The 17080-nt window shown below is 41.7% G+C and overlaps 1 protein-coding gene across 2 annotated transcripts in view; it reads right to left on the bottom strand.

The window, feature by feature from the left end:
• LOC100862971 (uncharacterized) overlaps window positions 1-17080 on the bottom strand; it is a 58073-nt gene that overhangs the window by 12573 nt on the left and 28420 nt on the right. For both annotated transcript variants that reach the window (XM_086905258.1, XM_086905255.1), the window contains exons 4-5: window positions 2672-2821; window positions 456-650 (exon numbers count right to left, since the gene is read on the bottom strand). In XM_086905258.1, coding sequence (XP_086761384.1) covers window positions 456-650; window positions 2672-2821 — 345 coding nt within the window. The remainder of the gene's footprint in view (window positions 1-455; window positions 651-2671; window positions 2822-17080) is intronic.

Here is a 17080-nt window from a genome sequence, read left to right on the forward strand (position 1 = left end):
TCTCGGGAAAATTACACTCGAGTAAAATCGCGTTTAAATGAATTTTGTCTCGAATCTCGGGTGTCTGATCATAAAGGATCCGTTCTACTTACGAGACTCGTAGACGTCGAGCGAACCAATTCAATTTTATTCGATTCGACGTTTTGTTTCTCGTTGTTCGACATTTGTAAAATTAACCAAATTAGTGATTGTACGAGTTGTTTATAAACGTTGTTTTATCTCGAGAAAATTACATTCGAGTAAAATCGCGTTTAAATAAATTTTGTCTCGAATTTATCTCGAACTCCATCGACTCGAGTAAAAGCGACGCTTAAACTTCGAGCTTCTAAAATCGAAGTTTAAACACGGGGCTCTTATCGATTTCACGAAAATGGAAGTTACGTGTTCTCCACCACGAAAGTGTTCTCTTAATATTCGCAAAAGTCGCAAACACGCGACGCGGCAATAACCGTTACCTTTCTTATTAGCCACAGGGCTGATAAGCAGCAGGTTAGCAAAAATTGCACCGGTACCGTGGCCGACCAGGGTAATACTGTTCGGATCGCCGCCGAACTCGGCGATGTTCTCTCGTAGCCAAAGCAGCGCCGCAATTTGATCCAGAAGACCGAAATTGCTCGCCGTGTCGTCCCTGATCCCGGGCCTCAAGAAACCTACGACACAAATAAACGTAAATCCAATCGGAATCACTTTAAATTAGAATTACGAATTCTAACTTAATATCTCGAAACTTAATTATCGATAAAATCGTTTAATTTCTAAATAACTTCCAATTTCTATTAATAGACATTTAAAATTTTTTTGAAACGTTTGAGTTTTAAGAAAGTGTATATAATAATTGTTTCAAATATCGGCGAAGAGTTTATTATTAATCGAGATATCGACTAGACATGATGTAAAATCAGTTTCTCCTCTTACTCGTCGCATCCTCGTCAAATTGTGAATTCTAATTATTTTTTCATTTTGATCATCGCGTTTCGAAATGAAAACCGTTTTACGTTACAATTTCTAAGCAATTTTATACATTATATATATCCTAAGACCTTTGAGCGAAAGTGTACATTTCTTTGGAACGAAGTGTTTGTATTCATGGCGGCCTACATCCTGCACCGAGACATCAACCACGGACGTAAAGCTTGGCTCAGGATGCGCATCTTCTCTTTTTTATTAGCATCCTCGTTATCCATATTTTTCTCCCGTTGTTTTGCAAAGAGCTCAAGTCATTCGGATCTCCCGCTGGAACCAACTGTACCAACCCGACGGGAAGAGGGTGAAATTAACTAAGCGCCTTCCCCTAACACTTTAACCTAATTTATGATTATGGTTTCGCGGCTGCTTCTTCGTTTTTTCCTCATTTCTTCTCTCTCGTTCCTCTTTATCCCTCCCTCGAATTGCAAGCCCATCACTTGTCGGATGCGGAGGCGCATCTCGCGACGTCCGTCCATTTGCATCGTGCACGCGGCGTTTTATCATTTTAGGGGAAAGGATAGGCGCGGAAGCCTGTATTCGTTGCGAATAGGGCAGCTGCGAACGAGGTGCGCAGAGAGGGAGGAAAAATAGGGAGGAAAAAATATGGAGCAGGCCAGGGGAAAAATGGTAAAAAGGATCGATGAAAGTTTTTGGGGGCAAAAAGGCCGCCTTTGTTTCGCCGCAGATTGTTCTTTTTTCCTCCTCCCCCCGGAACAATTTTCCTTTTTCTCGGTTCAGGAACGTGGACTTGAATGTTTTACGCCTCGGCCTCAACCTCTGCGAATCCTCGCCACCACGTATCGATCTGATTTTCCTCGTGCGACGAATAACAAAACTTACAAGCGTTCTTCTTCTTAATCAAAATGTATTCTCCCTTCCTTTCGCTATTTTTGTTTCTCAAGAATCGCGTAGACGATTCTCAAACAGCCCCCATTTTATAGAAATCCGAGAGGCGGTGAATTTTAATATCGGTAAAAAAATTATCGAGATAGGGATATAATTTTACGTTCGGTTTTATAAGGAACCGTTCCGGAGGATCCGCTCGGGAAATTAATCCAACCGAGAGAGAAACCTCGGATTTTGCGGTTATAAAAATTCTGCAGGAAGTTGTTGGGAAGTAGCGTTCTAAGATCTCGTTATTTATGCGAACGGATCGCGGGAGAGATATCGGGAGGCGATTGTCCCGGCTGCGAGATGATGGATCGATAGATAGTCGCACGAGAGAGAGAGAGAGAGAGAGGGAGGAAGGGATAAAAAGAAGTTGGTCGAAGATCAAAAAGCCGATGGCGCAGCGAAGCGCGAACGTTAATGAAGCAGAATTCCTGATTTCATGCAACGCTGCCGCTGGTGGCGTTCGCCAAGATTTCATAAATTCGTATCGAGACGATGTCAGCCGAGGACCTGCGCCTTGCCTACTCCCAACCAAATTTCGCATCGTATCGTGTTCGTATTCGACTCGAACATATGCACATGTGCCCCTTATTTTCAACTTTTCATTCAATTCTCTTCAATTTCACGCGAATGCATAAACTTGAACGAAAATGCTTGACCTATACTACTTACTTACGGCTCACTTGCAAGATTAAAGAGAAACGAGAATTTCTGGTAAAAATAATCCTAAACAGATTCGACGATTTATTCTTATAATTTTCAAATCTTGCAAAATGAAACTATTTGAGTTTTTAAATGGGAAGAATCTACTCACCAAGGATGCCCAGACGAAAGTTGATAGTGACAAAGACGACGTTGCCATAAGCTGCCAATATAGTGCCGTCGTAAGGGTTGCCGCTGTTCCATTCAAAGCTCTCTCCATGAATGAACACCATCACGGGATACTTCCGCAGAGTCTTTTGACCTTAACAGAGAAGGATGCGCGTTATTAATATCAACCGAGAATTACGATCGTTCCATTTGTTGCTCGTGTATATACACGTGTGTCAATTTATGAAATATTTCATAATGAAATGTATAATGAAACGTAATGCAAAATTCATTTGCGAATATTTCTCTACTAAATGCAGCAATGCATTTACCCGCTAATTATAATGGAAAAACGATATGATTTATAAACAAAGGATAAAACCACGATTAATTGATCCATCGATACTCTATAAAATTAATGTCGCGCATGGGTGACGAATTAACGTTGGAATAAATTTTTCAGCCGCTATTGAACGAAACCAAACCGGATTCGTATCATCAGATTGAAACGACTAAAACGGAGATTAATAATTTTTCACCCAAATTTTTCTCGTCCATTTTATTCGATTCGATCGAATGAAATATTAAATTCGGAAAATTTTTCGTTGTGCAAAATTTATTCTCGAAATAATTCTAAAAAAGAAAATTCCCTGCGGAGGGAAATCCTATTTCTTATTAACAATTATAAATTATATATATATATATTTTTTTTGTCTGTTCCTGCTAACCCATTCTCTTCTTTTCATTGCCAAAGCAATCCTGCGGATTTACACCGGTCGAAAACTTATCATCGCAGTCCTACTATGGGCAATGGTACACGCGCGAGCCAGCCCAGTTTCAAAATATATCACCCCCGTCCGTTCCTGAACTATTCACCGCGAGTTTTCGGTATTAGGCTATCTATAAATTCTTCTCTCCCCTCCCCGTCCCCTGTAGACGACGTAGCTTCCTTTTACCGAACGATCCACAAATTAGACCAGAACGAACACAGGCTCCCCGACCCGCGTCGAGATTTATCGGTGAATCTGTTTTACACGATTTCAGTTTCCGTCGCGTTTCCAACGAACCTCACGGCTCCAATCCTATCCAGAAATTAAATCATACGCGTCTCCTTGGCAGGGCGAAAAGATTAATCGCCTTTGAAAGTAAATCTACCTTTTCCCCCTATCCGCCGACACATCCACTCGGCTTAATAATTATTGCAGTGGGGATGGTAGTGCAAGTTTCCACGATAAACCCGCATCGACCAGCGACTCCTGTCCGTATTTGTTCACAAATAACCTCGCCCCTCCTCGCCATGGAAGAGGAGATAAACGTTCCTTTCGAAAGAGATCGCCGCTTCCGTCGGAAGACGCGCAACTTCCGCGTTTTATCTTTTTTCCCGGCGGTTAAAAGGGAGGAGATAACGGCTAACGGTTTTGCACGTGTTCAATCTCTTCCTTGTGAGTGTGGGTGGGGGAAAAAAGAAAAAAAGGAAAGGAGTGCGTTATTTATTTCGTTAAAAGCCACTACACTCGTGGACTGTAGGCATAAATGGCACGTTTAATATTTAAAATAGCCGTGGTGGGATTCCTCGTGCCGCTGATACGACGCTGTGCTTCCCCAGTCGATCAGTTGACCTGAAGTTCCGACAGGAAAATATGGCGAAACGAAGGAACGATGCGAGGATTTTACCTCCTCGAGTATATCTTTACGAGTCATGATTATCCGTATTGTCGCAAATTACGGTGGTTTCGGTAATTTGATATCAAAGGGAAAGTAGTTGGAATATTAATTGACGTGGATATATCGTTCGAGTGGAATAAGAATGGGTGAAAAAAAAGTAGAGTAATTGTACTCCGCTATAAAGTTTAATCTATTATCTTTCTGTCTCCTTTCCCCTCGTTAAAAATAATTAATACTCGAGATCCCGATATATTTTTAGGCTTCAATAATGAAAATTTACGTTTTCGTCGTGAAGTAAAAAATGTCACGGAACTTGCCGATGAAATACCGAAAAAAAAAAAAAAAAAAAAGAACAATAGAATTTTTTCTTCATTCACAGAATTTTCAAACGAATGAAATTTCAAGAATCGAATATTTTTCTTTTTTTTTTTTTTTTTTTTTTCCTTTTTTGCCTCTGTCATGCGGATTATTATATTTGCGTAAGAATGCGGGCACACAGTATGGGGCCATACGAAAATTCGAGTACTCCATTCATGGCGAAATTCTTTCGGATGCCGCGTCATGGGACCGAGGAGAAAAGCGCGTGGAACACGAACAATGGGAATATCAAAATTATCGCGGTGCACCTGCACGTACTACAAACGATCCATTGATTCTGTGGGCCGCGCAGAGAGGTGAATTTTCACCGAAGCCACGGCAGTAAAAACGCGAAGGGGAAATAGGTCGATGCGATCGCTATACGAAAGCCACTCGCGCAATAATAAATGCATCGTATGACCACTTCCATAAGATCGTATCGACCTATTTTCTATCGCGTTTCACTTTAAATAGTCGGATTAAAGGGAAGGCACGCGTATGGTTCCTTTCAATCGATTGTTTGTCGTCTCTCCCTCATCTAAAGTCGACGAAATTAACGACGAATTAATTGGATCATTGAAGATCGACGTAGTACTCTTATGGATTTCAAACCGTGACTTCTGCTCTTCTCTAAAAGTGAAATCGTTGAAAGAGAGAAAGTTTCGAAACTGTGACGATGGTGACTTTGAAACTTTCCAAATTATTCTGAAAAAAGAAAAAAAAAAGATATTTGAAAACGTTTTTAAAACACCATTTTCCCATATATATCTCCTTTTCTCGTATCTCTTCGATGCGCGTACGAACAATCGTAGACATAAAAGCGAGGCATTTATGTTCAAGTCGCGAGAGAAATTTCAACAAGGAAATTTCCATAAAAATTAAAATGCCGATCGTTCGAGATCCTTGTGAAATTGATGTATAACGGATCGCGCCTGGGGATACGTTCATCTTGGATCGGCCTCGCCTCGAAATCGAACCGGTTCCCATAAATCAATTGACGCGAATCTATATCCTAATAAAAGGAGCAACGCGGCCCATAGCTGCCAGGAGGCAAAAAGACGACATAGCACGATGCACTTTGCGCTACACCGATATCGTGCAACTCTACGCTACGTGAACATATTACGCGTTTAAAACTTGGACAATATTTAACACCGACTATCAACAACCGATCCCACCTATTGCCGTACCGAAAAACCATACCATATTCTGAGATATTGCCTTTCGTTTTCTATCATTCTCCCCCCTTCCCCCCCGATTTTCGCGAGAGGAATCGATGTTAGAATTTACCGAAAAAAATTCTCCCACCACAAAATTCAATGATCCGCATCATCTCGCGTCTGGCAGGAATAATACACTAGACTAGAATTGCGACGTCGCGATATTTATAGAAACGAAATCACGATCGAGCCTCACCCTCGTGCGGAGAGACAGGGAAAGGGGATGGTTTTTTACCGGGGATCATTTTTATCGGCCCCGTCGTTTCTGACCGGCTTAATATTTTTTCGGATAAATATTTATGGCCGCCCCCGCATACACCGTTCAGGCGTCGATACCCTCGTAACTCAACCGATGGTGGTACAGCCGATTTCTCTTTATGGCCGCCGCCTAGGCGACGAGTTGCAGCTACGAGTTGAATTTACGGGGCCCCGCCCCGCTTTAATCCACCCCTGTAATTGCCCACGGCCTCGAAACTCGTATCGGCGGGAAGTAGGAGGAGGAGGAGAAGGGGAGAGTTTCGAGGTCGACGACATCCACCAACGTCGCCGGTTTTCGCGCAGACGGAAACAATGCGGGAAGGTTGCTTTTCACCAGGCTGGGACGGAGCTAGGGAGGGAGAACAGCCACGCTTCCGCCACCTCGTGGTCGAGCCACGAAACTTTCCTTGACCGGGGTTGCCTCGTCTTCGACCAGATGTCGGCACGCACCGTGTTTCCCTCGTCCAGATGTGTATGTCCTCCCTACCCATCGATACCGTTCCAATTGGATTCGAAGGATGAATAATGCGGGGCTAACAGGCTACACAGGAAAGGGGGAATTGGAAAGTGCGAACGAGGTTATTCCCTTCCCTCGATCGCACCTCCAAGAATTTCTTCGAGGGGGTTAGGGGGGAGGAGGTGGATATCGATTCTTCGAATCGGAGCAACGACAGGAGGATGAAGGTTACGAGGCGTCGATAGTTACACGTCGATTCTGATAATAAGTAATTGGAAATCGTTGCGATCCTGATTCGATAGTTGTATAGGTTTCCTTTCGTTCGAAACTCTCTCTGTTGCGAGGGAGGAATTCTTCGCGAATTGTGGTAGAAATTAGAAATAGCGATTGCTCGTAAGAAAAATTCGACCGAAACAAGGGAAAGAATTGGGATAATGAGAGGATTAAAAGGACTGAGAGCTAAGAGAAAACGAATATGAATATCAAACTAATTTTTCTCGTTTCGAGATAATCTTCGAAAGCAAGATTGAGAATTATTAAACGACGACACTCCACTCTTATAATCGTCTTATAAACGATATGTCCCTATGTGTGTGATCGAAAAACGAGATGGAGAGATATGGTGTAACGAGCATTGTGCAAGCATCTCTCATGGCATTCGTTTATAAATTAATATCCTCCTAGGTGGGCAGATTGCTCATTTGCATGGAAAACGCGCGATTCTGACAGATCAAAAAGGCTCGGTTCGGTTAATGGATTAACTTTACGCCCAAGGGAAGGCACGATCGGGGGAAGCTCGGTTATTTTCGCGCGCACGCGTTTTATCGGATGTCCCCGTTGCGCTCGTATATCCGTTCCCCGATTATTGAAATATGCAAACGAGCTAATTAACTAATTAGATTTGTGGTACCCAGATGCGCTCGCGACGCGATCAACGGTAATTGTGAAACTCGGATTAACGTTAGTTCGTGAGAGCAACTTGGAAAACGACATTGCCGCTTTTTCTCTCTCTCTCTTTCGTAATCCCTCGATAAAACGGGTTTTTGCGGTGAATAGAAACTGGCGCGTGAAAATCGATTGGTTCTCTCTCTGGCTATATATTATTGACCGCTACTACTGTGACTAGCGTGTATAAGTAGCACGAGTCAATTATCGGAACATTCAAAGTGTTCGCAGAAGATTCGAGTCTGTTACGAACGTATTTCGCCCCGAGAAATGAAAGTTTCGTGGAGAAACGAGCTTTCTTCGAATAACGACGTTAAAGGGCGAAGCCATGTTGCTCGCTTTCTTTTTTTTCTTTTCTTTCCGAAAACACAAAAGTGGAAAATCCAGACGAGAGAACGAAGGGCAGCGGATGGAACGATCGTCGAAACACGACAGAAGCCGTTGCGCTTTCGTCCTCGTGGCTGGTTATCCCCCACGTGCGGTGAAACTCGTGGTTCGTTGCTTGTTACGTGTAGCAAGTTCACGAACGTAACGGGGGAACGTTAATCGAGCATGAAACGGTTGAACGCTATAACTGTATCATAGTAATGCGCGCTTGAGTTGTATTACGGTTATGGGGCTACAAAGTTCCAACTGCGTAGCAACTGCGCGGTACTTCTGCGTTTTAAGGGTGGTAATGGGAAGCGAGGTTAGATGCCAAGTGTATACACACCTTGCTCTATATCTGTCGTTTCATCGAGCGATCATAACACTCGAGTTGTGTATAACGGTGATACGAACCGCTGCTATTCCACGTTAATCCCTTCTTAAACATCTTTTGTCTAGTGCCAAGCGATAATTTTCCACCCAATTTTCCTGCGCTATGAGAAAAGTATTTACACGTCGTTTATAAAATATTATTTATACGATAAACTTGCCGCCGCAAGCTTACCACTCGTTACCCGATTCCACGATAGTACTACAATGCGGGTTAAAAATATTTTTCCATCGTTATTTTCCCTTCGTTTATTCTTTCCACCATGCTTTGCACCACCGACATACAATTTCGTAGGGAAAAAACAAATTTACATTTCATGGAAAAGACAGGTTCGAGACCTCGCACTGGGGATTCGATCCGGAGAGTTTCCCGGCCGCAGCCGAGAACGCTAGCCATTGTGTCAAGCTCCGGTTGGGCAAACAAATATCTTCGGACGGTGCTCGAGCATCGTGGACGCATTGTGAAACACAAGCGAGTTGTTTCAATTGCAAAAGACGGTTTCCTACGCGTAATAAGGTTATGTTCTCCAGAGGGCGAGCAACGTCAGAGATAAAAAGAATTTTCTCCAAGATGCGGTTCCCTTTTCTTTCCTTTTTCTCATTTTTTTCGTCCTTTTCTCTTTTTCCATCTTCTATCACACATCTTCCTCCGGTGTACAGAGAGAAAGAGAGGGGGAGAGATACAGACGGCACTCCGTACGAACGCAACCGTCGTATTACATTCGTCGTCCGCATTTTCATCTCAAAGAATTATGGCCCCTTTGAAGGCTTCTCGACCATTCACTTTGGAGTCTCTGGAAATCCGTCGTTATTCGAGTTCGCATGCGAGTCGACCGAATGCCGTGCATCTTTTATGCCGGGTCGTGTGCACCTTCGAGTAACTACCGATTCCGTGAGGCCCTGTGCCATTCCACGGAAAGAGGTGCTTCCTCGTTTCGAGGAAGGAAAGATATGCCGATTGACCGTCGTATTCGTTTCGTCGAGAAAATATGCGCCCCCGCACCACGAATTTAACGGGCGGACCTCGCCTCATTTTTCATTTGAAAGAAATTGCTCTTGCGTATTATATGTAAATAATCAATTTGAATCATTAAAGGTACCGAATGAAACGATACAATAAATTTTAGATTTACGATATTTACGTTATTTTTAAATTTCCATTGTTCGAATATATTTCCTTTCTTTCTTTTTCAGTACGCGTCGTATAACGAGATCGTAAATTAAGGAATCGCGAGCAACAACAAGATCGAGGATTTCAACGGGGAGTACAAATAATTTTCGCGAGCAAACAAATTGCAAAGGTTCCGGAAGGGTTAAACCTCGGAGCCACAAATGGATTCGAGATCTCGGGGCAAGTTCGAAAAGGAGGAATTGACTCTGCCCTCCCTCCTCTCCGTTCTTTCTTATCTTCGGAGCGAACGGCGAGGGAAGAGGACTGCGAGAGATCCGAATCGCCCGATACGAAGGTTGCGGTGTAGATACACGGTCCGGTAAAGCCTTCCATTATCCCGCTCCACGCTATTCAATCCGCGTATTTCGCGGATCACCTCGGCCAGATAAAGCGGCGTGCTCTCTCCCTCGCCTCGACCCCCATAAACAGATCCGTTTGTCAGTTTTCTCGCGATAAACTCTGACCGAAGACGCGGGAAGATCCGTCATCGTCCGCCATCTCCCTCTCTCTCGCTTCGAGAAAGAAGACGTAAAAAGAAAGGATGAAACAACATTCTGAAAATCCCGAAGGAAGCGAGCTTTACCAACAGGATTTTCGAGAGCTCGAGGTTCAGAGATTCCTTAAGGGATGGTTTTCGGATTACCCTTGTTGGAAACTTTAAAGTTCGAGCGATGGTATCCTTATCCACGAATATTTTCCACGTTTCTTTCTCTCTGTTAATGGGACAGAGGAAAAGAGAGAGGCAATAATGGTCGTTGTTTAACAACGACCTCACCCTCTCCCCTCTCGCGTCGCATCCGATGACGACTCCACTTTTGTGAAACTGCGGCAAAGTGGAAGTGATATCCACGCGAGAGGGTGCATCCCGCCCCCTTCTCGTTTCATTTCGTACGATCCTCTCCATTTCCGGCCTGTTATTGTTTTCAGGTGTTCTGATGTCGCGTCGACGTCAAAGAGCGGGAAAAAAACGTAACTAACGAATATCTTTCCTTCCGCTGAAAATTTTAACTCGTCCGAACGAAAACGAAGAATATTATATATTCTTCTTCGACGACTAACGGACGATTAACGTTTATTCCGCGAATAATGAGTGCATAATGAGGCGATGCGCAAAAGAAGCGAACGATCGTTTTTTTTTCTCTCTCTCTTTATTGATATTCCAAACGAGGAATATTTCAATGATGAAACTCTTCCGACACTTTTATTCATTTCTCTTTTATTTATTTATTTTTCATTTCATCCGATCTTTCTTCTTTCCTTCGAATTAAATAAAAAGAATACACGCGAGAGCACGTTTTTGCACAAATGGCAATTCTCATTTGAATGGCATACTTTTAACAACTCATTGACAACAGGCGTTCCGGAATATTTGCGTGAAATCAATGAAAACATCGTGCCGCTTAATTTACCTCAATATTTGACGAGTTTCTTTCTATTGGCTTTGACATTTTAATTTTATTTATTACGTAGTTAGTTTTGCTCTCTTTTTTTTTTCTTTTTATCTTCAAAAAGATAAGTTTACCAGTAAGCAATAGAATTCGATTATTGCAAATATTTTTTTTTGTTTTATCGGGTTTTAATTAATATCGCGTGTAAAAAGATAATATTTGCCAAAGAGAAGCATGTTCGACTCGCGGTATTTCTTTTTTTCTTTTTTTTTTTATTATTATTATACATAGTAAGTTGAGTTGTTAAAAATAGTTGTTAAAAATTTTTATATGCTTCAAACGTTAGATTTGCATATCCCTTTGTTAATCCAAGTATTTGGAAAAATATAAAGTTCGTGAAGTTTTTCAGAATTTATAAATTTTTTGTTCGAGAAGGTTGTCAAAGTCGTGTAATAAAAATTTTCAAATAAAAATTCACGAGTTTTTCTTGCGCATCGTGAAAATATAAGTTGAAATTTGTTTTTCGAATACTATTTTTTTTTTTTTTAATCGTTCATACACACACGCACATATATATAATCATAATTGGGCAAAAAGAAAATTCCGATATAGAAAATATATTTTCAAAAGAATCATTACCGTTCGAATGCATTCGAATAAAATTATTAACATCGAAAGGGGGATGAATGAAATTTCAGATGAAATTGCAATTAGAATTGCTTTATAAGGTTGGTTTATACTTTGATATAACTTCTTGCCTCTTTTAATTATCCAATCCTGGCTCGCCTCTGAAGACTGACATGCAATTTCGAATTCAATTTAATTGCACCTTCCAATTACAAAAGGGTTCCTAAAGCTACTTGTTGATTCAGATCCTTCCTTCCCGAAGATCTACAAGTAGAAAGGACCATTGCTTTAATCCAATCTCTTATCCATTTCCATAGTTCAACATTTTTAATAAGATTATAATATTTTTATAGTCAAATGAAAGGGAAAAGATTCGTGTCGTGCAACGAATCGTCCCATCCCTCGCATTTTCTTTCTATCATTTTTACAACGTTTTTAAAAGATTCTATTTTTAAAAATAGACTCCTAGCAAAAAGGGAAATAAATTTCGAACAAGAACGAGCCTAGCCAGTCAATTTATCGCTATGAATTCGGTGCCCAGTCAGGAAAAAATTTGAATATTTAACGTACTCTGGTAATAAAACGTAGCGAAAAACCATCATGTTGGTTTCATATTCGAATCCCGATATTCCAACGGCAAACCATCTTTCCAAAAAATATTTAATATCGTTGAAAGGCAAGCAAGCGAGTGAAAAAAAAAAAAAGCGTAAAAAACATCGAGGACAATACACCTTGAAAATCATCACCTTGAAAATTACAACCAGGACAATTTCTGATCGTTCCATCGATAAAAGAAAAAAATGAAAAGAAAGAAAGAAGGAAGAAAAAGAAAAGAAATAATCGAAACGATCGCATCGCAACGTTCCTCCTCGCGCAATATCATTTTTCTACCCATTTTCTCAGCTCCTAGCTCGTTACCTTCTTAATTAACTTGCGGGCGGGAGGCGAGAATCGTAGGTAGGGAAGCGAATATAATCGTCGATCGAAGCTGAATCCGACCTCTTTTCTAACCCCGCACGGTTACCCCCGGGGTGGGTTTGCCAGGGCAAACGATGCGGGCAAACCTAATAATGAGCGGCATTATTAAGCGTAATAACGTTTTCAGATTACCCGTTTAAATGCATGAAGCGAGTGGTTCGTTCGCACGCGCATCCGAGTTATCCGATATTGCGAAGGAGGAGGAAGATTTCGCCCTCCTCCTTGTCCGGATATATTTACGCGCGCCGCGGAACGACTGAGCCGCGATAACCGGCCTGTCCCTTTTAAAAGCGGGGCTTAAAAGCTTTTCCGTCCCTCCCGCCGCGAAAAAAGAAAAGAAAGAAAGGGAGAAAAAACTCGCACAGTCGTAAACGCCACGTGAGGTGACCACCACGCGACTTTCGGTGAATACTGATGCCAACCCGAGCGGCCCCGCGGAAATTCTTCTCGGCTTGCTGCCAGCCAGGGACTCGCGTACGACGTGACGCATCTCGACCGTGCAATTTTTTCACATGTATTCTACTTACGTTTCCTTTACGGAGGAGATATGATTAATATCGAATTTTCAATAATTTCTATAATCGTCGCTTATAGTCAGAGGGGGAGCTAGTTGTAATTTTAATTTTCGAATTAATTAAAGATTGACGAGACGAGATAAGAATTTAAAGAATTCGAAAGGGATTTTTTTCAACTACGAGTAAGTATAATAATAATTTAATTAATTAAGCGGAGAGTACGCAAGAATATCACGAGTCGAATCGTTTATCCGAATGAAATTTCACGGCGGGGAGAGGAACGGCGCGTGGAACGAGTGTATTTCTCGTTGAAACTTGGTAATGCGATTTCGCAAGGAGGGGAGGGAGAAGTTGGAGGGCCGGTAAAGTTTCGGTATTTAAAACGTTGGTGGGAAGCAAACGTGGAAATGTGGAATTGGACTGAAAATAATGCATCTTCCCGCGTGCAATATTGTCATAATTGAACGGTCCGCGCGGTTGACAAATTAAGGCGGCCGGTTCCGCGTTGTACAAGCCGCGCGTTTCCGTTTAATAAATGAAGCTAATTAAACGAAAAATAAAACGGCCGTCCCGCGTTGTTCACCGTGACTATTAATTATCCTGATCCCGGGGTCATTATGAAATTTCTGCTGCGACATACAAAAATTCATCGTCCGAATCGCCTCTCCCGACCGACCGACTATCCTCGCGGTGTAAAATATTACTCGCGTAATTTCCTAGCTGCTTAGGAGCTTAATTCGCGAATTAATAATCTCAACGCGGTCGAGGCAAAAAAAGAAAAAAGAAAAAAAAAAACTGGTGAAGATGTAGAATCTTCTCTACATCTCGTTTAAAAAATAGTCGATGAGAGAGAGAGAGAGAGAGAGAGAGAGAGAGAGAGAGAGAGAGAGGAAGGAATATCGATAAATCAACATGTTTCAAGATAACCTCTCGTCCCCAGCCAATTTAAATATCTCTAGAAAATTTGTTACAAGAGCGAAGGAGTATCGTGGACGGAATTAAAATTGGATAAAATCTGATAGAAATCTTGAGGGAAGGATTTATAGGTAATTCGTAACGAAATTTAAGCTTAGGTTACCGAAAATTTGATAATACAAAAACGAATCATGGGAACAAAAGGACTTTCGGAATTCCGGGGCGGCAAACCGGAGCGATCGATAATTAATTCGAGCCAGCATTGTTTTAACTTTAATTCCATTGTCTTCTCTCGGTTTATTCGACCGGTTCGGATAAGCCGATTCCCCGATAATCAAAGGCAAATCGTAACGGTCAATTAACCGGGCAATAATTCGATCGATGATGAGAAGGTGGTCGTGGAAAAAAATCCGGCTTATCGAGAACGGTGACGAATTCATTGATGTTATTCTCGACTAGGCGGCCGGCTACCTATTGGCGTGTGATCTATTTCGTCGGAAGTAGCGTCGATCGATTAGCAGAAAATATATAGCGATTGACGTGACGCGGCGGGTGCATCGCTCAACCGATTGTAACGGTATCGGCTCGTAATTTTGGAAAACGACGCTCCAGGCAACCTCGACTGTTACTAATACAAACAACCGAGACACCGATATACGCTTGTCCATTCGAAATTGTCGGACCACCCCATGCAATACCCGCTTCCTCACCCCAATGGCCTTTAACCATTTCCCCTTTCGTTCCATTCTTCCCTCTTCGTTCCTTTTCTATTTCAAACAACAGAAACCCATCTTTCTTGCAACAGAATTCGTTCCAATTTTCGATCATAATCTATAAAAAGATTCTTGATCTTTGAAATTGATATTTCTGGTTTCGAAATACCGTTTTTTTAATCAATATTTCATTCAGATTTTATCTTCGTGAAGAAACACGATATTTCGAAATTTTCTCCTTTTTTCTTTTTTTTTTTCTTCCTCTGTCTGTGCGAATCTATTAATTTTTCCTTTGATAAGGAATTATGAAACCGTACGAAGCTCCAAATCATACAAATATTTTCATAAACGATATAAATGTAATTTGGCATTGTGTAATTTGCCACGTGTAATTTCATCGATCATGGCACAGGACATTACGTTCTATCTTCGTCCGACCGCGTTCCTAATCTCAAAAATCCGCCACTAACCACGTAACCAGGGACTGCCGCACGATTACAGTGCGCGCTTATACGCACGATTCGCTCTGTTGTTTGGACGAAAAGATTGTTGTTTTAGGCATGAAAACTTTGCTTCTCTGTTTTCGTAAGCCGACCACTTCCACGGATATTATTATACAACTTTCGAAAACAGATCTCCGGATCTACCGCGTACAAAACTGATACTCCTTTAACTGTTCCAATATAATTAATTAATTAATCGCTACGTTTTTTGAATTGATATTTTCGACGGCTGATAAACGAGAAAACGCTGGAGAAAAAATTGTTTAAACATTTATCATTCGTTATATTTATCAAAAAAACGAAAGTTTCCGAAATTAATGGAATTACTTAACACAAATATGGGCGATAAATTCAGCTTGGAGACCAACGTTTAAATTCGTCAAAGAAAAGAGGAGGAAAGGAAAAGGCTGGGATAATATCCGGCCCCCAAAACGTTCGAGCGTTCGATTGATACCTGGATAATGATTGCTTCCGGCCTCTCGCTTCACTCTCCGCCGGTTATGGCGCATCGCCGCGAATGAATTAACGGTGCAATTAATCAAACGCTTGGAATAATGAGCGTGCAATGTTACAACGTTCCGGCGAAACTCGAACGAGTGGACGCGACGGGCCTCTGGCTCTGACGCTCGCTTTCGGCCCGCGTGTTAATACCAGCCGCGAAACGGGGGGGTAAACCGAAAACGGGGGTGGCTCGTACATATAATGACATTTCGATAGATCGACGTATTAATGAGCTCTGACGCTATTTACTTTGCGAGGGAGAGGATATACCACGCCAAATCGTTTCCCTTCTTCGGCGCGACGATTCCTCGCGCTTCGTCGACCGGTGAAATCGTGTCATCGGGTTCATTTGATCGCGTCACGCGCCTCTCCGAATTAATCCTCGCCCAATTCGGAATTCTCCAAATTCCCATTCCCCCCCCCCCCTCCCTTATCGCGATACTTAATTGGTTCATCGAATTCGAGATAAAAATTTGAAATGATCTCGATGGAACAAAAAAAAAAAAAAAAAAAACTCAATTATGAATCCGCGGCACTTTCATATTTTTTTTTTTCACCGCTGTATAAAATACGATCGACAATGGGGCAGGAAGGAAAAAAGAAAAAAAGAGAAAAAATATGAGAACGAAAGAAATAAAGATAAAAAAAAAAAACTGGCAGGAAAATAGAAACCGCGGAAAATGTAAAAATGAAAATAAAAAAAAAAAGAAAAAGGAGAGAGAGAGAGAGAGAGAGAAATTATTCGTTTAACAAGCTTTGTAGATTTATCGAAGTGAAAAACGAGCACGGTATACATTGGTGGTTAAAATAACTACTTAAAAAGAACGACCGATTCCGTTGATTGACAAATTGAAGGATTTTCCGTATCATTTCTCTCTGAAATAGGCGCGATCGTTAACGTTATTCGCGGTAAATTTACCAAAGGGATAAAAAGAAGGAGGAAGAAGGAAGGAGGATATAAGGGTTGGTCGATCATTAAAGCGGGAAAGAAAGAATTATCCCGGGGAGAAAATTTTCGCGTTTCGAGAACCGAGCAGGAATTCGGTTGAATCAGGTTCGGTGTATCGGTCGATAAATCGCAATGCGTTTCGTTCATTGATCTGGTTATATTTCATCGGTGTTTCCGATTATTCCACCGATTATAATTGTTGGAATTTCGCGGCAACTTGAATAAAAGTTCCTAATGCGATCGTTTCACGGGAACAGCCAATAATTTTCCAGATCCACCGGCTGTATTTCGCGAAAATCCCCGTGAAACATGTACACCGGTATCATCGTCCCGTTATCATCGTTAGACTTAACGCGTCCTGATAATTACGAGTCATTGGAAATTGTTTATCCGGCGAGGATTTCAAGTTATTCCTTTCGCGAATAACTCTGTTGAATTGCTCGTCTCGATTTTCGTCTCGACGGAAGTTCGGAAGCGAGTAAAAAAAAAAAGAAA

This window comes from Apis florea, unplaced genomic scaffold, assembly GCF_048593485.1.
Source record: "Apis florea isolate Af1SG1 unplaced genomic scaffold, ASM4859348v1 contig_1615_pilon, whole genome shotgun sequence".
Lineage (NCBI taxonomy): Eukaryota > Metazoa > Arthropoda > Insecta > Hymenoptera > Apidae > Apis > Apis florea.